The 24109-nt window shown below is 47.9% G+C and overlaps 1 protein-coding gene across 5 annotated transcripts in view; it reads right to left on the bottom strand.

Annotated features, from left to right (window-relative positions):
- LOC106746720 (poly(rC)-binding protein 3) overlaps positions 1-24109 on the bottom strand; it is a 99087-nt gene that overhangs the window by 28950 nt on the left and 46028 nt on the right. The window contains exons 1-2 of one of the 5 annotated variants that reach the window (XM_014623582.1): positions 22348-22440; positions 7978-8221 (exon numbers count right to left, since the gene is read on the bottom strand). In XM_014623582.1, the coding sequence (XP_014479068.1) occupies positions 7978-8221; positions 22348-22406 (303 nt within the window). In that variant the 5' untranslated portion in view covers positions 22407-22440. Of the gene's footprint in view, positions 1-7977; positions 8222-9140; positions 10087-22347; positions 22441-24109 lie in introns of those variants that run through there. The other 4 variants (XM_014623581.1, XM_014623583.1, XM_014623584.1 and 1 more) reach the window with 4 other exon arrangements.

Raw genomic sequence — 24109 nt, 5'->3', positions numbered from 1 at the left:
GGGGGGGGGGGGAGGGGGGTCGCGCTTCGCGTTGCGTTGCATTGTATTGCGTTACGTTGCGTTACGTTCGAGCACGAAATTGCGAACTAGCGGCGAATGCCGGCGAAACATTCCCGCATAGACGACGACGTCGCCGTCTCCACGAGCGCTGACCCTAATTATGTTTACACGCTTGCATGGGACTGCCGTCTCGCGGCGCGCGAAAGTAAATCAACGACGACGTCGTCTCCTCGGCGGCGGTCGTGAATTCCTATTGACCGTGCACGAGGTAGCGCGACTGGACAAGCGTCATCGTCGACGAATTAGACGCACGCGGCCGCGGCAAATATAGCTGGAATAAGAAGACAGCGAGACGATGAGGGAAGAGCAGGAAGGGGAGGAGGAAGAGGGCTTGGCCAGCCGCCAGACGCGAGGGGTCACCGGCGATCGAGAAATTCGCGAGATTGCAAATCCTCGAAGATCGCGAATCGCAGATGAGCCGCGTTATCAGCCTCAGGTAGGACCGTGGTTTTCTCTCTCTCTCTCTTTCCCTCTAACCGCCATTCTACTCCTCCGCCCACGAATGACGGCATCCGTCCGCGGCTCGAGAGAGCTATGTATAGCCACACATCACCGTCGGTCAATAGTTTCGAGAGTGCAACCTACTTTTATGAAATGGAATTAAAAGTTTTCCGATACCGTTCCACTTAACTCCGCCCTGTAAATACCGCCGTTGTCTCGCGGAACGTCGCAGTATTGCACGGAATGACGGGGTATCGACAGCTGAAATATCCATCCGGAAGATAAAAAGGACCCACCGGTTCGCAAAATGAAACGATAAGTTAGTTAATTTCCAAGCACTTATTTCGACTTTCTGTCCTCCGGACATTTGGGCGAAGCGAACGCGCTCTCCGTCGTAAGCACAAAGTGCAACAAGTGGCGCGAGTGACGTGAAAAAAGGATCTATAAAAGTCACTAACAAGAATGTAATTACCGAGTCACAAAGGGGACCCCGGGAGACGCTTCGAGCAAGCGGAATTCAAAGTGGATTTATTTTGCGCGCCTGGCAGATTTACTAGCTTTACAAACGACGCGCGCCTCGCGATAAAGATTAAGAAAGTCCTGACCGGAGAGCGACCCGGTCACACGTATGGATCCTGGTGGAGAAGATGCAGCGCACCTGTGGCAAAAATTGATCAAATTCCCGAGCAGTTCCTATGATCGCATGCCAGAGATGATTCCCGAGGGTTCATGCGAGGAACACGAGCGACTGCCTGGTTGGCCGAAGGCCCTGGCGGCTATCCAACTCTCGCTGGAGAGTCCAGGGATTTGCCTGAAAGCCAGTCCGCGGAAGAAGACGATACACCGGCGCCGAGAAAACACAAAGAGACACGGAGCGAAGCGTCCCTTTCCCTCCCGTTTCCGAGTTACTAATTGTCATCCCTCGACTAAAGCTTCCTAATGCGAGAACCGACGGAGGAAGAAAGAGGAGAAGGAGGAGGCGGAAGGAGAAGGAGAAGAAGAAGGAAAAGGAGACTGATCAGCACGTAGCCGAGACGGAAAGAAAATATTGGGATAACAGCTACGAGTCCGTAGGCTGGTAGATAAGCTGAAGCTTGGAGCCTGGCCAAATATTTACGTCGTATTCCGGTGTATCGTGACAGATCGGAGACACGACGACCGTGACATTGTTCGGCGAAACAACGGCGGAAATGACGCAGCGTAACGGCGGGAGCCGATGAGATCGGGGGGGTACCAATGTTCCTAGCGATAGTTCTTCGCTGTCGTTCGTCAAGGGAGCATAAAACGGGGAACAGGTAATGTTTTGAGTCTGCAAACGGAAACGTGATAAACGCGCATTTCTTTCGCAGATGTGAGAGAATTCGCCTGTTATCGCCACACACAGTTAACAACGATAATTAATAATAAACATCGTGAGATACTCGCTGAGCTTGCAGCAACTACACACGTACGTCGAGGATTTTGATGGAAATCCGCGACTTCGTGTGTGTTTTTTTTTCCTTCTTTCGAACGTGTTAATTTACGAGTTAATTCACGACCGACCCCCGTCGTCCGTCCATAATCGGTAAGATAATGGAATCGCGATAATTCTCGATGCGCCAGTCGATTGGCTCCTGGCCCTGGCCGAGGTCCAGTCCGTCCCCAGAGGGAGATCACGGTGCATACTCTTCCTGAGGAGACATAATGCGCCCGTTGGCCGGCCAAAAATGCGGCCAGACGTATTTATTTCGTGCGAGAAGGAGACGCCGCTCGCTCGACTATCCGTTTACTCGTGTTTGCGAGGCTCCCAAAGTGCGACAGTTTTGCAATGCACGCGCGCGACTGCCGGCGGCATTGGCTGGCCGGATAAAGAAGCGCATAATTAATAAAAGTCTGTGAAATCAGCGTCGGCCATGTCCGAATTGCAACGTGACGAACCGGTAACGATCGGTGTGTCACGGTAATAGCTTCCATTAGAAGGATGAAGAGAGAGAAGATTATCGCTCGACGTGCTGATTAAATTCTTGGTGGATTTGGGACGATGCGTAGAAATGAAAGTCGTTTTGAACGACTCACCGGAGAATCTGGTAATATATCAAAAAGATGGCTGTTAATATGAGAACTAAAATTATGTGGCGCGGTGAAATAAAATAAAAAGCGTTTTGAATTATCACAGGATTGAAGATAAATCGTGAATATTCGGGAAAATGGTAAAAACGTTACATTAAAATAACAAGAAACAAAATTAGCTCGCGAAGAAGAAATCACGATATTTACAACCACCTTTTTGGACCGGTTCTTGTTTATCATCTCACCGGTACTCGAGTGCACACGTAATTAGTGTACGGCCCGTGTTTGTTTTCACGATCAATCTCTAGACGAGATCATTTTCACCCTGTTGTAGCAACAAGCGGAAACGGGTCGGAGGGAAAAAATATGAGAGGAGATGTGGGTTGAGAAAGAAAGAGAGGAAGAGGGGGAGGAACCCCTGGATATACCGTGACGATGTCGGCATCATCGTCGGGACGAAAAAACGCCGGTATAGTGAGATTTGTCACGGGAATATTTTCTCGTACCGACGACGGGGGTTCCATTTAGGGACGCGGTGGGAGAATCAGATCCTGAGAGTCGACGGAGAGTTGGGAAACTCTCTAAGAGAAAGAAAGAGAGAAAGAGAGAGGGGAGGTGAAAAATAAGGCGCATCGATGGCGTAAAGAGAGTCGAACTTCAAACGAATAGGGCTTCAAGCGGCCGAGTATATGCATTCAAATATGCAGGAATATGCAGTAATTTCTACGCCGCATTTTAATATAAACTTGTGAACGTGTATACGTGTATGTGTAGTGTACGTGTAGGGATGTGTTTGCAAGTTGGTCCTTTATTTCTTCCGCTTCCTGACCTCGGGATTTTCTTTCACAACCAACCCAATTTGCGCCGTTTCGTTACTCGCGCGAGTTCTCCGACCTGGGCTCAGGTTGCGCTACGTTATTCAGTCGAGAATAATCGTGCGATAAGTCACAGAAACAATGGAATGCATTTCCACTAATGACTCATCTCATATTTTGCGATAAGCCTGGTAAACATGTATATTATATGAAGCAATTGAAAAATAGCATTGGACGAATAATTCTGTCGAACACTTCCGGCTTCAGTCTGATGTATAAGAGCGAACAGTTGAGAGATATTGCGTTTGTGTAAATATATTTATTGGAGATTACGATTAGATAGACCGGGAGAAAAATGTTTGATGTCTAGTATGTAACAGATAAGAAAGATACGGCGAATATGATGAATATTTGAAAACACCATTTTTTTTCATTGCTCCCCGAACAATCTGTTGCTTTCACGTAGAAAAGAAAATGCTAAATCCAAGTAATAATTATTCCAACACTCCGTAACAAAGTTTTACTCGGATTAAGTAAATATTATTTATATATATGTAGCACTTTTTCTACATTCAAGTAATAAACAATTATTTTAAAGAGAGCTTACTAAGGAGTATCGGAGTGATTATTTACTTAAATCTTTTTTTCCTGTATTATTTTATCACTTATCATATGTACATAACCGTTTTTATTATCGTTCTGTTATACGTATTTTATTTTTCGGGCGACCTTTGAGATGCAGACGAATTAATCGACTGAATAAAATAAAATTGGCCCCGAGCCGTTAAAGAGATTCCTGAAATTTGGCATCTCCGACTATCGCACTAATACCCAGAAGGCACCAGATAGCGCGGATTGGAAAACTTGGCAGGGGCGCGATCGCTCGCGAAAAGATCCGCGCATCGACTAGGACATCGGCGTCTAGCTGATAGGATTAATTACCAAGACGGCGGACATTAATTACTCGTGCTACGACGAGCGATATTGCACCTCGTGTGCGATAATTAATTACGAGCAGAGACGGCGGTAGGTGACGTGTTCCCAGGAACAGGAGGGTAGGCAGACTTGTGAGCGCCGAGTCGGACGACGGACTAAATAAACTTTGACACTTGTCCCGTGAAAAGCTATTCTGATACTTTCTTTTTTTCTATTCTCCTTTTCTTCCTCTCTCTCTCTCTCTCTCTCTCTCTTTCTATCTCTGAAAATAGCGCTTCGCGATAATTTCACGCGGCTGACGCAATTATCGCGACACGCTCGTCGAATTGCACGGCGTCGGCGGGGCTTCGCCGCTTTCGCGGGAGCGTTTCCGTATTTATAAAGAAAAAAAAAAAACATAAGAACGGGAATGACTTTCATTTATATGTATCTTGTAATTTTTTACCACGCCGTAAGTGCGAGTATTTTTCCCCCGAAAAAGTAAGAAAGACCAGCGTGATGGGTCTTCTCTCAGTTCGATTTTACCCGACTGGTAGTTAACGGCTCGACTTGCGACGAGTCGTTAAACCGCTGGAAAACGGATCCCTCCCCACCCCTCCCCGATCGCCGAGGTTGAATTCCCCGGACAAAAGTAACCGCATCGTGCCGATTTTTCCCTTTTCGCGGATATATCTAACACAAAGAAGGGGGAGACATGCAGGGCAGAGAGCCCGGGATGGAGCTCGGGGGAGGTTACAACGCAAATCGAGAGTCGCTTTAGCCGATAACCGCGAACGTTTCGCTTGTCATCGAGGAATTAAAACGCTCGTGGTAATCGCGCGACGGTCCTTTTAAACCGTCCCCCGTCTTGCCGACCGTTCTATCCTTTCTCTCGATTTCCGGTCGGAATTCCACGAGAAACCTTCTCTGCCCCGGTTCACGTGAATACTCTTATGAAAACTCGGCAAACGGCGCGAGATGATCTGCAAGGAAAGATACGAGGAGAGAATTTTGCAACACGACCCCGAAAGTTGCGCGGAGTATCGAGACACCGACGATCGCACCCTCCCTCCTCATCCTTCTTGCCGAATATCCGATACTCGCCAACTATTCGCGACGGAATCCGTGCGTGCAACTTCCTCCGTCTCGGCGAAAATCACCCGGATTTATCGGCCGAAAAATACCGTCGACGGGGGCTCTCCGAGTGCGAGAACGGAATCGTTATCTTGCAAATCGATGCAAATTCAACGTGGGACATTTAACGACGAACGTCAAAAACGTGAAATGGCGACGAATCGCGAAAAAAACGACGATTCTCCGTCGAATCTATCTTTCTCGTCGGCGAAAATCAGCTGTGATTTTGTCGCCGGATAACCGATAAAAAGAAATAAAAAAAAAAAGCAAAAGAAAAATTTGCCATTCTTGCGAGTGGTACGCGGCCTGAGCATGTAAAAATTTGACGCGAAGATCGCGCGAAGAAGAGCAGCAATTTGTAATTTTTGGCGACGTGTCAAGCGCGCGTACGTCTCGGCAGAGGTTGTCCGACTCGAAAATCACAAACTCGAAGACGCTTCCGATAATATTTTTGCATGCAGGAGCGACGTTTCAATTCACATCCAGCGAGACAGAATGCGCGACTCACAATGACGAATAGCTCAGCATCGCTTGATAGTGACATTATCTCAAGAGACACGGTTACTTGACCCTTAAATGCGCGTCTTGTTGCAGGTGAAGCTTATTGCAATAACACTAACGAAGTGTGATAATGATAGCGATCTTCAATCTCATCCTCTCTGTTCTCGTTTCCTCTTTTATTTTTTAATGTCGTTCTAAATTCAAGTTCGCATCGTCGAATGATGCTAAGTCGCAGTGCTTACTCGCACACTTCCGAAGAAAGACTTGTGGAAAATTTCCCGCGATTTTCCGGTGTCGTACATAACGTCTTTAAATCCTCACATACAATAAAAAAGGCACTTTTACCGGCAAATTTTGAATTTTGCCTTTACTATCGTACGGGTTTTATAAGATCTTTCGGTAGTACACATCACACGTAAAGTTCAGAATTAAAAGTTTCAAACGTCAGACTTGAGGAAATACCGAAAGGAGAGGGGGAATTTTCTCACACAACTCTTGAAATTTCCAAGTAAAATAAAAAAGCACAGTTTTACCTGTGGATTTTAAGTACCTTTGTTTGTCGCACGGGTTTCCTAATGTTTCTCAGCGGTACAATCGCGTGAAACTCAAAATCCCGGAAGTTTCAAACGCTCGACTGGAAAAGGTACGGAAAGGAGAATTTTCGGGCTACTCCCAAAATAAAGGCGGGGAAAAATGTCCCTCGACATTTTCAACGAGAGAATTGTCCGAAACGTTGAAAGTTCTCTACGAACCCCCCGATCTTGCCGGCAAAGGATAGGATCTTTTCGAGAAACTCCTCTGTTCTCTGACCTTTTACCACTAGCGGGCACACTCCGCGCGACGCAAATTCTAATTCTAATACACTCTTCGCTGCTCTAATTCCCCACCTATAGGGGGACACGAGTGTCTCGGCATTGTACGGAGGAGAGCCCGGTCCGATCATTGTGACAGAATAGGAGCCACGTTGCGTGCCAGAACGTTATACGGTCGGTCACAATGTGTCGAAAGCGGTCGGTGTGCGCGTCTCGTAAATAATTCGCGCGTATTGTCAAAAATGGAACGCTCTCCGAAGTGATGTTGAGGATCGCGGAATGACGCGTCCGAGATTTATCGTCGGCATGCCCCGAGCCAAATAATTATGTCGTTTTCTCGGAACACCGACGGATACGTTATTATTATGCGGACCGAAGTGATAATCGACGGGTGGATGCTTAGATATTCGCGCACTTATTCGTCGCCCCGATTGTCAGAGTGTCCTGGTGTTCTCGACTGTCGGAGTCCCCTCCCCCGTAATGAAAAACGAGAAATAAATGACGAAATGCTCGATAATGAACATAGAAAACGTGTTGTTGGTATTTTTAATGCTAAATTGAAATTTAAAGGCGTGCACTTTACAAACAATGCGAAATCAGGCGCGCTCGATGTGTTCGGAACTGGAGCAAGCGACAAGTGTGCAAGTTTTCGCTCCGAGAGTCCAATGCGCGACTCGAGAAACCGATATCAATTCATACATTCGGGGGTAATGGGGGGGGAGGGGGGGAGAGGGGAGGTTATTCGACACGACGAGATCTCACGGACGTACATACACACATCGTACATAGGTGGCGATTTCACCGTGGCGAATTTTCCGTCCTCGATATCGCGCGCATTATCCCCTTACCTCTGCTTCTCCAATTTCGCGGTAAGTCGGGTAATTAGGCGTGCCAATATCCGCAATGAGAAACGAAGAAAGAGAGGATCCGTCGGAGCGAGGGGCGAATTCAGATCAAGCTGTGGGACCGTTCATCGGCCGGCGAATAAAATACCGTCCTTCGGGAAATGTCGCGAAATCAGTTGGATTTCTCGCGAATTCTCGCGCTACTTCTCGCTTGTAACCTTTCCAGCGAGACGTTTCGCGTCTCGCGGACAAAAAATCGAGAAAAGCGGGTGATGGGCGAGCGAGTGGAACCGTCGGATCGAGCCACGCAAGGCTGCTTTATAAACACGGTTAAACGCATTCGAGCGAAGAGGTGCGTAGTGTAACTCGATGAAACCATTGTGCCAATATAACGAATAGCCTTACCTTCCCCTGCATAATCAGCCGGATGGTCAGGGTGACCGAGGGATCATCGTTCAGCACCGGCTTGTTGTCCATGCCGTCCATTGCGAGGTTACGGATCCTGTGGCTTCGATGGGAGACTTTCTCGGAGGGGAGGGGTGCGGAGGAGGGCGAGGAGGACAGGGGAGAGGTTAGACGAGTGATTTTGGCCGGGGGAGTCTCGGGGGACGTGCTTCTCAAGCGTTCCCAGATATGCTCAGTCCTTGCACTGAAATCAGAGACACGCGTCCGTTGTGAAATCTGGCTTGCAAAATTAAACGGGGCGATGTCGCGATGTCACATCACACGGCCGGAACAGTCAGGAAGGTCGCTTCTTCGAACGGTCCGTGTCGCAATATTGTGGGCAATATTGACAGTATCGCGAACACACCTGGTATCTTATCGCGATTTTTGATAAACGTATTTACACGCCTCGTCTATTTACTTTATCTCGCGCTTGGTTTATGAAAATTATTTAGCCGAACTATGCTTATACATGCAGAGTAAAATATTTCGAATAATTATTAAAAACGGTCCACCGAAATTTCACGTCACTTCGACACGAGGGGAAAGTGTTAAAAAGTACATGGGTATAAAATGTAAAATTAACGCAAATGAATACGTGGATTTAACATTATATTTGTATATTTTTTAACGCACACTCCACATTAAAGTAACACGAAATTTCAACGAACTGTTTTTAACACAAAATTTTCTACCGTGTGTGCACGTTCGATGCGACCGTTCCGACTGTCTCGAGCGGTGTATTAAATTATCGGAAAGATTCAGCAAAGAGATTAAAGGCAAGAGAAAAGGGAGGTGAAAAAATCGCGTAAAATCGAAATAATTAAAAGGGAGATACTTGGATTCGACTTCCAAAGTAAACTCGTGAAGCCGATAAAATTCGCGAACTCTCACAAACCCGACGAGAGAGATCACCGGCGCAATTTATTTATCAGCGCGTTGAGAATCCGCGGAAACGAACGGTCTGGAGCGAACTTGCGAAATTAGCATAACAATAGCGCGACCCGCCGGCGTTGGTGCAGCGCGATTTCGGGTATGTGATACACCGCTTTATTAAGTTAGGTGAATCGGGAAATTATCGGAGGTACCAGAATCTGCGAATAAATTCGGTCTTGCCACACTACCAGGAGCGTTCGGCAAACAGAGACGAGTCGAGTCTGTCTGCTTCCAGTATTCCCAATCGTCTCGCCCTGTTCATCGGTGACAACGTTACTCGTCATTGCGACACGATAGAACAGAGGAACGTCTCTCGCAAATCCACCGAATACTATAATTTACACGTCATAGGGATCTTCCCCCTTTCAGAGTCCCAAGATCCATGAAGCGAAGCGTTATTATTCGCAGCGAAATGAACGTCGTTTTCCCGATTCACAGTCAATTCAATCGGCGATCACATTTCGGCGTGACGCGCCCAACACTTTCACTCGGCAATCGGCGAAACGAAAATGAAATTTGACCGCCACCAGCACAGCACCATCGGCGCGAGGAACGCTCGCGTCCCGGACACTTGGCGAAATCCAACGTGGGGGCGTTTTCGCGAACTCCCGCGCGACATCGACGCGTTGAAAATCGCCGGCTCGTCGGGCAAACGTCACACGCGCGACGTGAACTTGATTTCGTCCTGGCGATAAAACTGCGGAATGAAGACGCGTGATTCGGCCGTCGATTCGCGATTAATTCATCAACGCGAGATGCACGGAGAGAGGTGGAACGGCAATATTGCAAGTGAGGCCGGGACAATTATCCTTTCTGGCAGAAAAGGAAGAAAAACGCGAGAGAGAAGGAGGAATAGAAATTATACGGTGAAACGGTAATTAAAATTAAAATATTACTAATTACTTCCCGAATTAAACTCGCGCGTTGAAATTTTTCTCGCGAGCAGCCCGAGTCCTCTCTCGCGCGCGCGCGTCGTTCGAAAAACCGGGGAGAGGCGAAAGCTCGCGACGAAAAGGAAAGGAGGCGAAAAAACTAAGAGCCGAAACGAGAGAGGGTCGAAAGAGTTCGCGGGCGCGATCGAGCGGCGCATTCCGCGCGCATTATTTTTCAGCCGGCTAATGTTAATTGCAGTCGCAGTCGCCACCGCCTCCGCCGCCACGGTTGTCGGCGGAACCGGCGATCGATAGGCTGCTGCAAATGCAGCGGCGGAGAGAACTTCTCTGCCGAGATGTAGGTACCGCCGTTCTCTCTCTCTCTCTCTCTCTCTCTAAAGGAAAACAGAAGAGGGAGGAAGAAAGAGAGAAGGGGGCCCTCACTGAATCCCTTCTCTCTCTCCCTATCTTTCTCTCTCTTGCTCTTTCATTGAGGGGCCCCTACGAGCGGCGCGGCTACGATACAGGACAGGTTTGCTCGGTGTCGGTCCGTTACGAAGTGCAGAACGACGCGTTTCTGCTGGCGCGCGCATACACACGCACACGCGCGTTCCCCGCGCTCTCTCGCGCGAGAGAACCGCGGACTTCCCGTAAGAAAATCGCTCAGAATTTTCCGCCGCTGAGCGCGCGCGTGCAAACCGGGAGGAGATCCGCGATAATCACGCGCCGAGCCCGGAGTTTCCGGATGCGCTCGCTCGCTCGAAACGACGCGCATTCGCACGGCGAGCGATCCGCTCGGAGCTTCAGTTCCCGATCGGCACGACTCGAGTTTAATTTTAAATATGACATTACATCTGCGAAAGAAACGAGGGACTTCGCGCACGAAGTCCAGAGTTCCTAACGCGAGCTCGTGATCGCCGAGTGATGATCATCGTTTCAAGTTCCGAATCGATAAGCTTCTAAGCGCGGAATCACGTTCGAGATTTCGGACGGAGTGTGTATGTGTGTGTGTGTGTGTGTGTGTGAGTGCGGAGAAGCAGCATATTGTCGGGATTTCCCGCTGCAAACGTCGTTTGTACGAACGGTAGAACCGGGGAAGAGCGCGATAAAAAGCCATGTAAAGACCGAAGTTTTCGCTGAATGCACGCGGCGCTACGAACTCCGCGCGCGAATCCTCGAGAACGGAGCTCACCCGATCGATAAATGTCCGTATCATACGTGACGTCACATTTAAGAGAAACCAGGCGATGAAAACGTGCATAGAGTCCGAAGTTTCCAACGCTTCCACACGAGACACGGATTCGCGCGTTTCTCCCGTACGGAGCTTCAGATCGATGGAACACCATCTGGGCGCGACGTTACATTCAAAGGAGAAATTTGCGATGAAAAATGTGCGGGATACAAAAAAAAAAAAAAAAGAAAAATAAAGCTTTCCAACGCTCGTCCCGGCGCGGGCAATTTTCCTTCGTCGGAGCGACGGAATCGACGTCCACTTTAAATAGCGCGAGATTACATCGTGTTCGAGGTGGACTGGCTTGAAACGAAAAATCCGAACGGGGAAACGGCTCCGAGGAGCGAAACGTTATGTAAATCTCCCGCGCTGACGTCGCGCGCGAGCCTTCGTTTCAGACGTCTCCAACGGTTCGCGAAATGTTGCGGCTCGTAACGGACTCGTCGCGCACTCGAGACGCAATAAAAGCGAGGAAGTCGAGGACACGCGTGCGTCGCATTTTCTTCCACGTTGCGTACGTTTATCGCGCTTCGCCGACAGCTTTGTGCAGAAGTTCACTTGGTCACTTTAGTTCCGCGCGCAACTTTCCGAGCGAGTCGTCGTCGTCGTTGTTCTCAGGTCGCGCAACTTGCCGCCACCGCGCATTAGCTTTTGCGCGACGATTCGTGAGAGCGACTCTACGAGATTTCCAGCATTTTCCGACCTAATTATGCCCGTTACGATCCCGCGTATATCACCGAAGCTATTTGCCGTGCGGCAAGCGCTCTCTCTCTCTCTCTTTCCAGCTATTCATTTTATTCACATAGCCGCAATTGTAATTATCGTCGGATTATTCACGCAAATTAGCGATGCGTTTACGATTTAATAATTCCGCGCGGATATCCTTCTCTATATTCAATTTTACACGCGACCTGTGTGCACGGCGCTTTTTATGTACAGTATATTCGCACGGAATAAAGCGTTACTTTTTTTTTACAATTCTGTAGAAATTAATGGAACAAGCGTAGCGTGGGGAGACGTGATAAACGGCGCGCGTCGCACTTATCGGAAACGGAGACACACGCAGCGTTATCCTTCCCTTTGTCTCTCTCTCTCTCTCTGCCTGTCTTCTAATCGGCCATGCAGGCGACTGCAGTCGTTTCGCTCTGCTGCAGTCCGTGCGATGCAATTGGACTGTGGAATTTAGTGCAATCCGCGAGCGCGTTCCGTTACGCGTGCGTTTAGCATAAGCGGAGTTTAATGACGCGGCCCCGCCGAAAGGCCAATCGTATAAATCAGAATTACGGTTGTTACCGTCGGCGTTCTTCTCAATTATTCGTCGATACCCATTCGGAGGTCTCCGCCGTAAGACGACGCCGCGGGTCGTTGCACGCACGTCGCTGCAAAACCGCGAAAGACAATTCGCGAACCAACGTCTCTCCCTCTCTCTCTCTCTGTTTGTCTAAAGAGATCCGACGCACGACCTTATGGATGATATGTCGCCGCATCGTTCATCGCTCCTGCGAGCGAGACTTTCTCGCCCGCGTCGCGGAATGTGGCCGTTCTCGCGCGTCGATCTCGTTTCTCTCGTATCCGACACGAGGAGAGAGAGACGTCGACGCAGCACAATGTTCGGCCGACGGAGCGATACGGATTCCGCGGCGCTCGAGATAAACAGGTTTTTATGTAACCCGGGCATAAACCGGCTCTGCTCTCGTGTCATTACGCGCGCGTAAACGTACGCATGGGAACGCGCCGTTTCTGACCCCCGTCGATCCCCGGAATAGGCCATTTAATGGCGAATTATCTAATCCTCCTCGGTCGCGCCGCAGCGTGGAGACACGTGGATCTCCGGCCGTCTCTCTCTCTCTCTCTCTCTCTCTCTCTCGTGCGAACTCGAAATTTTTCTTCTTTAATCCTGAGACCCATTTGCAACTTTTATTACTTCCCGCAGCACTCCTGCTCTCGCACGATCCCGACGATGCTTCTCTCTCTTTCTCTCGAGAGGCGTACCACTCGCGGCGTATCTCGAAGCCACGAGACACCCTATTAATTCAGTTCCTACACGTTCTTCCTTCCCCGCGCTCCTCGAGACACACGTGCGTCACTCACCGACCGACCGACCGACCGACGTAAACCCGACGCGCGTAATCGGCTTCCTTTCGTCCGATCTCCCGTGCCGACGACGAACAACAACGGTCGACCGTTCCAACTATCAGCGAGCAGCAGATAACCGTTCGCAATTGACCATTTACCAGCTACCGCGGGTATCTGTTCAAGGGCTCGGGAACGTTTCATCGCGATTGTCTCGAGGCCGTGGACTCCGGCCGAAATTCATCCTTCGCTACGGAGTCTCGACGAAGCGAGACCGGGCCTCTCTTTCCCTTCTTTCTCGCGCACTTGTGCGAAGTCAAATCCGGAGAAGTCAGGTAGTAACGTAATAACGGTTGGGGCGGACTGAGGACTCGGGGATTTGTTAAGGGGCGCCGATGCGACTGTCCGAGCGATCGGAGAATTTCCTCTCCGAATGCGAGCGAGCGAGTGGAGAGAACGAATGAGGAATAATTGCAGCGCGGCGGGTCAGAAAACGGCATTGTTCGGCGGTGAAAAAAAGCACGCATTCGGCGCGTATCGAGCGCGTGGAAAAAGGCACGCAGATGCGAGAGTCGTCGACCAGAAGCGGCGGTACAGTCGCAGCAAAAAGAAAACCGACGGCGTGAGTTTGATATATCGTTTTCTCTATCTTTCTCTTTCTCTCTCTCCCTCTTTCTCGCTGTTCCTCGTCGCCTCAATAGCTGCCTGTCGGAAACTGGTCGCACTGAGCAACGTTAATTCCGCACGAAAATTACTACCCCGCTCGTCGAGCTCGAAAGAAGGATCACGTTGCAAACTCCGCATGACGACGAGAGAGAGAGAGAGAGAAAGAAAACCCGAGACAAATGACGTGGAAATTAAATATCTAATATTCTCGTGAATCCACGACGAAAACCGCACTACACCGAGGGTAATCGCAAAACCGGCTCGTGCTACGTTCACATTCGCTGATGAAATTCTCATTTTTTTTTCGTTGCCGAAATTAAAAATGCAGTCACGCGAGAGGAATTAACCGTTCGATTAAAAAATCATTAGATCGGCGGACATGTTCGACGATGCGAACCGATGCCGGTTATAGGTCCAAGTTGAAGCAGCCGAGTCGTCTCCACATCGCGAACAGAAGCGCGGCGGGGAGGGGAGCGGCGGCATATCGCCGGCACAGTAGTAGTTAATCCAGACCGTCGGTGCAACTGGGTGCATGCGAGAGAACCGATCGTTCGATCTGGCCCGCCGCCTCGCGCCGTATCGACTCGCTCGGCCGAGAGAGCGCCCTAAGAGATACGAGTTGTCGACGTCGCTATCGACATGTAAGCGAGCGAGCGAGTGAACGAACGAGTGAGTGAGAGCACGATGCCGCGAGAGCGCAGTTTCGCGCCACCGATATTCGCCGACACGGTCTCGCGAATCGACGAGGAGCAAATCGCATACCGTCGTTATTCGGCGGCTCGCATGGCGCGTGCCGGCAGAGCGTCGTCGCTTTAATCCCGACGCCATGCGAGAACGACCCGCCGTGCGAGCGAGAAAGAGCTAGAAAGGAAGAGGGAGAGAGAGAGAGAGAGAGAGAGAAGTGCGATAGAGAAAGAGCGCGAGAAAGAAGGGGGAAGGGAAAGAGAGAGAGAGAGAGAGAGAGAGAGAAAGAGCAGCGGTGTCTCGGCGAGTTTTCTAAGAACGACTCGTGTCCTTCGTAAAACGTATCAGCGTGCCTTTCTCGACACGAGCTCACTTGGCCGTCCCGTTATCCGTTGCAGTGCCCGGACTCAACTCGGCCGGTTACACGTATGTCCGGTTATTCGCGGCTAATATCGGCGTCGAGGACACGCCGGCGTGTCCGGTACGATGATGGCGCACGCCACAGAACGGCTCTGTCTCTCTCTCTCTCTCTCTCCGTCGCCACGAGCTCCGTCGTTGCGAGATCATAGCGAGCTCTCGCTGCTCTCGTCGTCGCCGTTGTCGTGGTCGTTCGTCGGCGACGTGGTCGATGTCGTTGTCGCGTCGTCGCCGCGGCCACCGTCGTCGTAGTCGCCCCGCCGCCACGGTGGCGGTAGTCGGCGTCGGTTTTCGACGATCGCGATCGCGCGGGGCGCGGTCGCGCGCAGAAATAATCAGAATGATTTACCTAAATGCACACTACTCAGTCATCGGGGAGAGGTACGGGCGGCCTCATCGACGCCACACTGCACACTGCGCGGAAACGGGGAGGGGTGAAGAGAGAGAGGAAGAAAAACACTACACTCTACGCGACACTTGCAAAACTGCACCACCTCGGCGGAACGCGGACGAGTCTGCCTCGTTCCCCTCTGTCTCTCGGCCAGTTCCGTTCGCTTCCGACGATGCGCGGCGCTGCCTGCGTCGACGTCGCCCGCAAGTGGCGCCACCACGCGCCTCACCGGAAACTGCGCGCGGACCGCGCGCGCAACCGGCCGCCCGCAGCGGGACGTACGAACGCGTGCAATGGACGCGCGCACCGTCGCACCCGCTTAGCGACGGTAATGATATTCCACTCGGCTGTGCGACGATATCTCTCTCTCTCTCTCTCTCTCTCTCTCCTTTGCATTAAGGTTGCTTAATGAGAACAGAAAAATGACGGATCTCTTCAAATTGGCCTTATTTTTCGTACGGACTTTTGCAGGTCGGACTATTGATCGCGGCGGCAGCAATGTTATGAAAAATTCTGCGCCGAGAACAAAAGGACGTTTCGCCTTGGAATTTTCTACGAACGTCTCCAGCTGCTTCGGAAGGGGGTTGTTATTTTACGAGGCTCTTCACGCTAAGTCGCGATTAGCGATTTACGATCGGCACACGTGGCCGCGGAGAGTCACGACGAAACGAGTATGGGGATGCGTGTGGTTGCGCGGTTGCTCGTGTATTATTGAAAAGGCGGGAATTATCGCAGATATTTTAACGTGGCTCTGCAATTCTTTCCGCTTAATCCAATTATCAAAACCGTGGAGCTGATATTTCGTGTGACATTTAATATTAATGGCGGATTACGTCGCGTGTTCCAAACAATTCGGACTCGGGATGCATTGTACGCTGCTAATTGTTTTGCATGCCCACGCCGCGTTACCCGCGAATGAGTCTAACTGACGTCTAACGAAAACTCGATTATTGCGTTTCCCAACTCGTTCTTTCTGATAATTCAACTTTCCTCCGGACTTGAAGGACGGTCAGTTAAATAGGTCGCGCGCCGAAGGCGTAAAAGTGAACGTTATCGAATCAAACTTGATAATGAAAGGGAGAAGAAGTCGGGGAATGACATCGCGAATCAGCGAGTGTAGTGCCGAGCGAGCGAATATTTTTTTTATCGATAACACGCATCGAATATTTTTACGGTCGTTTGAGGGGGGGATCTCAAGATCCGAAATTCTCCTTGGATCGACTGACAGTACCGGACAGTAAAACCATCCACGACGAAAACAACTTTTAACAAAATTATTTCGTTTCAACTGTTTACTGTTGGCACAAAAGAGATTTTACTTTAAACAATAATAAAAAACACATTCTTGTTTCGAGCGAAAATATTTCTGCTTTCGTTTTCGGACGAATGACTCGTGTTCCTGTTAGAAAAAAAAAATATTTTGACGTCAAATCGCTCTCACACGCACTCTAAACAAAGCAACTTTGCTTGAAGCTAAAAAGAAGCCATTTTAGAACGCAGGGGAATCCACTTCCCTCGCTAATCTAACTTCGATAAATAAAATTTGCATCACTTCTCTCGAAATAAAAAAGCAGAGAGAGAAAGAGAGAGAGAGAGAGAGAGAGAGTGTGTGTGTGTGTGTGTGTGTGAGAAAAAAAATAGGGGGAGGAGTGAGTGGAAACATAATTTCGTTCATGCAGAGATAGATGCGACCACGACTTCTCTTACTCGCTCATGGAAAGCCATTATGACGACAACGGTATGCCACAGGTACGAACGCAACCAGGAATTTAATTATCATTTTAGACGGCGCGGAAAGCAATTATCGGAAATTTAGTTTGCGATGGTCAATGGAAGCTTGCTAGTGCACGACAGTAACCGCTGCTGCTTCGACATCGACGCGCTTCGACATCGCGCAAAAGAGCGAGCTCATTAGGAGCCTCTCTTTCGCGTTCATTTCGAACGTCTGCATCTTCACTTTGCGTTTCAAATCGAATTCACGTCACATACAAACAGTCACGGTCCTCGGGTATTTTTTAGCCTCTCCTCCGCGAATTGGAAGTCGCGTTTCTTCGCCGATGAGACGATGTCGCGGACGATCATCATCTCGTCTCAGTTATTCAACTTTCGATAGAACTTGAAATGTTTTTATACCCCAATTTTATCAAAAAACGAGACTGCATCGGAATGCAAAATGCAAGCAACGTTAAACAAAAGGTACGATGCGCTCGATGCGCTTGCATTTGTCAGACTTAATTCGCTAAACGCATTGTTAAGGTGTAACAGGTATCGATCGTTCGCTCTTAATAGATACAAATTGCTTTCTCTAAAAAAGGAAAACGTTGTTTCGATATGGATTTTCAATTTTTCCGCTGGCCGCCGCTGGCACGCGTGTCCGTAATGTGTCTGTGTGGAGAAATGTTACATTTCGACTCGATCTATTGACAAATTTCGGTTGGATATTCCTCCTATATCGTCCTCGAATTTCGCAAAAAATATACGTCTAGTAAATAGAAACTGTCTGTTTTCAGTCGATATGAATGCATCAATATTGACTATCAGTTAAAAGGTCGTGATAAAAAGATTCGGAAAACTGAAACTCGAAAATCAAAAGGAAGTTTATTATGTTTTGCCATAAAAGTCGCGTCCGACAATCATCTCGTCGAAATTCACTCAATTTTTCAATTAAAAAGTATATATACAGCTTCTACTCTCTGATTCCAATTACATATCGTTCAAAAAAAAAAAATTTCTAAACCAACTTGCATTAAATTCACATGCAAATCTGAAAACTTTCCATTTTTCTATTAATACGTTGAATGCGCGAATATCAATAGACGAAAGAGAATTTACACAGAAATAATTTGTCATAATCGTTGTTTACATTTCCTACGTTACACTGTTTAAAATCTCTCGACAAAATTACGTTACTACCGCCACAATTAATTTGATTATCACGATGTTTCGAAATGTCGAAGAATCGAACTGCAATTCGGAATTTCGACGAGGGAAATATGATCGGAAGCATCCAGCGTGCAAATACTAATATAAACCGACGCACAGGTTAATAGATGCGTACGCGAACGGCGAATCGAGCAGTATTCAGCCAATTCGAAAAGTCGCTATTGTTGGCAATCTAGGCCAATTAGGGCGTAACCTCGCGTTCTCTGAATGCGGCGACTCGTGCGGAAGAAAAAAAAAACCGCTAATAGATCGCATCAACGGCACTGTCCGCATATTTCAGAGCATAACGGAGGAAATAATTACGGGGACGGCGATTCTAAATCGAGTCGGATCGGACGATTCCTTTTTATTAATTGCTCCAAGCCGGAAACACGACGACGCACTAATGAAGGCACCCGTGGAACGCGGTCTGCATCGGCGGAGACCCGATCGAGAATGTTTACATTATCGGCGAAACGTAGAGAGCTACGTAAGCGGCATGAATAATTTATTTTATAACCGACCGATCACGCTCACAAAAAGCGATACTCGTAAATGTGAGCGCCTCGTAAAAGCGACGAGGGAGCTCGAGTGACATCGGCGTGAACGGAGATTGATCATGAAGATCGAATCGTTAGTCTATTAACTCGGTCCACGTCTCATCGAGTCGATTCCAAGTGAACGGACCGAGACAAATGTCGAGCGTGAAACAGAGAGAGCCACAAAGCGGTTCATCGGTGAATCGCATGCATTCACTTGATTTTCCTCACACTTATTTACAGTCGACCGACTTTCCCCGCATCGGGATGAGATGAAATGGAATAACGAATGTAAGACAACTATATGGGGTAGTTTTCTCGAGGAAAAGATGCCGAGACTCTTAGACAGTCGAATAAATAGGAAAGAGGTCGACGGACCGAAAGTTTTGACCCACTTCGAACCCTCTTCAGCGATACAAGGTTGTTTCTTGTTTCGATCGTAAATTTCAGCTCCCCCTCCCCCCTCCCCGCCCTCCAATATTGATCGAGTCGCTTTTCTGGTCTGACGTTCATTCGAAACGAACGGATCAAATCCACATTCTTTAGTTGACCAAATATTTCCCTCTTTCTCTATCCTACCTTCCTCCGTTTTCTTTTCGCAATTTCGCAGTTGATTCTTTGCCTGTTACGCGATTAAGCTCGATGACAAATTGCGAGTTAGGTAATCTGGTAAAACCTAAGGTAAAACTTAAGGAAAACCTTTACACGGGGCGAGGGCATCGCCGACAGAGGAGGCCGGCGCGAGCGATCAAATGCTTAATGAAGTTTTCCGCGATCGTTTTCGCCGGGATTCAGCGAGCGAGAGTGAAAGTATCGCGGCGTTATTGGGTTTCGAGTTTCGCCCGGAGAGATTCCCGCTCCGGAGACGTTAGAGCGTCTTGAAGCGTCCGTGTCTAACGCTCGGTGTCTCGCGGCGGAATCTACTTAAGATGTAAACTAAGTTCAAATCCGGACTCTCGCGGCTCTTGCGACCGCATATCGTGCTTCGAAAGAAAAATACTGTGGTTAAGCTCCGTAGAAGCTCCACATCGGCACTCACGGTAAAATTATCATCTTCCCCAAGCCTTGTCCGCTGCTCGTTCCTCTTTGCCGCGATCTGCCTGATTTATGCACTCGAGAATCTTCAACCTCTTATCCCCGAGCTTAGAAAAGTGTGTCGTCGTCTCTCGTGTGTTTAGTATGTTTACGTTTCTCGACGAGATTTCTCGCAGACAATTTTAAAACATATTTTGCGCAAAATATATTTTTCCCCTCACAAACAGAGAGATTGCTTCCGTCGTGTCCTGTTAGTCCTCTGGTAACAAGATTGGTCGAATCCGACCGGAGCCACATTTTAATGCTTCCGCGAACATACTTACTATGATATCCCTAAGCGCAAGAAATCGTGAGTGGATCCTGGACAATCGACAACTTCGACACCAAAACGTAACATACACGGTGTGAAGCTACTCCTCCGTATTTGATGGGATGAACACGGAGTATTGTATTGTGAGCCCCTTCCGCCGGGTCAAACGGTCACAGCGGAACGTTACGTGCAACAGTTAAATCGTTTGTACCAGCCACTTCAAAAGAAACGACTGGCATGTGCCTCAAAACGACGTAAAGTCATTTTGCTCCATGACAACGCGAGGCCCCGTGTTGCTCATAACGTCAAATAAGCGCTGTACGATCTCGAATGGGAAGTCCTTCCCTACTCAACATATTCTCCAGACATCGCGCCGTCTGATTACCACTTATTTCAGACGATGCAACACGGTCTCTCTGATACACATTAAAAAATTTTTTTTAATGAAGCTGGTGTTAGAAAATGGGTTAATAACTTCATCGCCGTCGAGAGATGGTGAAAGTGTGGTAGATGCAAACGGCGAATATTTTAACTAAATCGACCGTTGTATTTTGCATTAATAAAAGAATTTCGACGAAAAACGGCGAAAATCTAATTATATTTCTAATATATATGTATGCAATATATATATACACACTTGGCCGCTATATTTTCAAGCACAATGATATTTTATTATTCGTGAAATTCAATACAAATGAACGATTAATAATAAAATTCATTCGCGGCTTTGATGGTTTATCTTTTTTCCATAAAGTCGAGGAAATATTTAAAAAATATTGCGTCCTATTTCGAAACATTTTTTCTTTTAAATTACACCCGTTTACTACTCTTTTTTTTAACCGGACGTCGTAAAAAGCTATCGTTATTAGCGTCCAATTTCACGTGTCTGCAAATATTCCTCTCGCAAAATATTTGCCCGGCTGGGAGATTGCGTGTCAACGACAAAACCGTTGCAAGAGTTATGAGCGAAATTACGACGCGACGTGAAGCGCGAGGAGGATGTAGACGACGCCTTCGGCTTCAGACGAGAGGCTGAAGGAGACTTTAGGGTTGACGGAAATGAGACGCCACTTGGTGTCGCGATAAGATCTCGACGCGAACGCGGTTCGAGGGTGAACTCCCCTATCGGCGAAAGGGATGAAAAGTGGGAGGACGCGATGTCGGGATAAGTCGCGCGGTTATTGAAGCCGTTCGCGCGCAACTATTGGAACGCGAACTCGGCTGCACCGTCACGGCAAACAAATTTTTGGCAACATTTCTGACTCTAGTATCTTTTTTTTTTACTATAGTTTCGTAATTTTTTTCTTCTGAGTCATACGAGGAGATGAAAAGCACAGTTCATATTTGAATTGCAAGAACCGCACAGTGTAAGTTGAATATTTAACCCTTTGCACTCGAGGACTCCGGAGCGGAGCCATTTAAAATTTGTCTTCAAACTCTTCAAACTCAAATGCAAATAGCAAGAGCGGAATATCCTATACACAATAGTTTTTACGATTTGTCTTTGTCCTTATGTTATGAACTGAAAGTTATTTGCATTGTCTCCATAGCGGAGCCCTCGAGTGCAAAGGGTTAAATATATATATATATGGTTTGAAAATACTTCTATTTTTTTCCGTCGGACATTAAATTTTGTAAATACGAGAGTGTAAAGTATAATTTCTCCGTACGAAAATGAAGTAAAACCCTTGATGGTACCCACAGGGAGGAAATATTGCAGTAAAAAATTACTACGAAAATTTATCATACCGTTATATATCGGTTATATATCGGAATTATTATCGAAATTATTACGCGTGTTGTAATCTTTAATAATGTATGTTTATGTGTTCACATCACTAGAGATTACAACACGCATAGTAATTTCGATAATAATTCCGGTATATTCCAGCTTTATAAACTTTCGTAGTCATTTTTATTACAACATTTTCTCCATGCAGACGTTCCACTACATCACGTTAAGAACATACGTCGACAAATATTAACTTGCCGACATTTTGTCAAATATTGCCGAAAAAAAATTTTAAAGCTTCCGGAAACAAATTATTGCGAAAATACCGCTTATTGACTGGGCGTCCGCCAGTCACTATTATAGAAAGAAAAAGAAGAAGAACACCTATTGACAATTCATTTTGACAGGCTTCTTAATTGCCAATAGGTAATGCAAGAACATTTTAATTACATTTTTTTTAATATTGATGCCACGAAAATATCCCCACGATTTTCACCAGGTAGGACTGACCATCGTTAAATACCTGTGATCCAGAATATGTGCCAGCTTCAGCGATCCCTCGAATTGATCCTGCCGGAACATTGCTGATTTCGGTGGTTGCGCTTTATGCTCGCGATGAATACGACCGAAGAGGCGGTGCGGTACTTCTTCCTCCTATTTTCGTTTTTTTTTTCTTTTATCGAGACAGCGAGCCCCGAGTAGTAAAGCCCGTGCGCGCTTTTCAAGAATCGCGCGCAAAAAATTCGGTTTAATAAATTTCGCCGACTTTTATTACGGGCGCGGCTGAACTTCCGGATTAACGAGAGTACAATCGCGGAGGTCGAAGCGCGTTTCCCAGGCGCACCGGGCGAGCCGGAAGAGAATCCAAGAGAGGAGCAAAAAAAGGAGGGTTATCGGCCGTTCTCCGGTTCGGAGCGACGTGATTTACGCGTTAAGCGTTCGATAATAGAAGACCGTAAGTGACTATCTGATGTTATTCGCGCCTCGCAATTCACAGACGTCGGCGAAATTTATCAAAGAATTTCCGCGGGCACCAACAAAGAACGGACTCCGCGACGCGCCGCGACCGACTGACTTTCAGCGGTTAGACGAAGCTCGACACGTAAACACGTACCCACCGCCGACATGCCTAGTTGTTTATTACACTGCACTCCATCCCAATCGTTACAAACATTATCGATATTCAGCATCGATCCGACGAATCATTATACTTTCACGAATATCGAGAAACGACAGACCCAACTACTTCGAGGTCGGTCACGTTTTCAGAGACCTCGTTTCGCTCTCGCGGCAATACGTTCCGCGTGTAACAACATTGCGCTCCTCCACCGCGAACTACAATGTGTACCACGAGTATCTCAGAAATCTGAGCAATTTTCGAATGTGAGAGAGAGAGAGAGAGAGAGAAAGAGAGAATATCTTCCAATTAGATCGTTACGAAAATTACGTATATCCTTCGTGAACGACGAAGATTTACAGGGGTCTTCAAGGCTCAGCTCTCGATACACCTGAGGAGCCTCAAAGGCTCGCAATGAAAACGGTAGTCAGTTGTTTTGTTTCCATTCGTGCGATTAATCGCGGACGCAGTGGTATCACCGGGGCGTGCACAGAGCGAAGAGAGACGGCAGCAGCTGAAACTCTGAAGCCTCTTTCATCTACGTCTATTGTTCTCTCGTCTTCAGTCTCTTTCGTCTCTCTTTCTCTCTCTCTCTTGTCTGCATCCTCTCCGTTTGTCCCTTTCTCTCCCCCTTTACTCCGCTTTGTCTCGTTTATCCATGCAATTTTCTCGTCCCAGACGCACCCTTTGCAGGTTCACCAACTTCGGTCCTGCTACCTTGACCAAGCGGAGTTGCCTTGACGCGAGCTTGTTTAACCATGCCTCGCATTGTCGGAATGAACCTTTCGTAACGTCACCGCGATCGCACTCGCGACAGGTGTCCCCGATGAATTTCCAACGACTTCAAGTCGCCTTCTAACTGAGTTTTAACGGGGCACATTAATCGCGTGACTCTTCGCAATTTATGTAATGAGTTGATGTGACTTTTAGCGGCACGCCGAGTGTGATCGAATTCGTTCGGAAGAGGGGACGACGCGCGTCGGTGGTATTCTTAATCCTCCGAATGGCAAAGCATTTTCATCACTTTTGGATTCCTCCGATAATCTTTGGAGATTTTTTCCAGCAGCCCAAGAAGAGAAAAATCGTGGAAGACAAAAATGAGCCCAGTTGCCACTCTGCCCGGCTGCCGGTAGGTTAAAATGTGACTCAAATAATGCTTCTATGAAAA

Source organism: Dinoponera quadriceps, unplaced genomic scaffold (genome assembly GCF_001313825.1).
Source record: "Dinoponera quadriceps isolate SergipeBrazil2010 unplaced genomic scaffold, ASM131382v1 scaffold1565, whole genome shotgun sequence".
Classification (NCBI taxonomy): Eukaryota; Metazoa; Arthropoda; class Insecta; order Hymenoptera; family Formicidae; genus Dinoponera; species Dinoponera quadriceps.
This window is presented reverse-complemented; position numbering and strand designations above follow the sequence as displayed.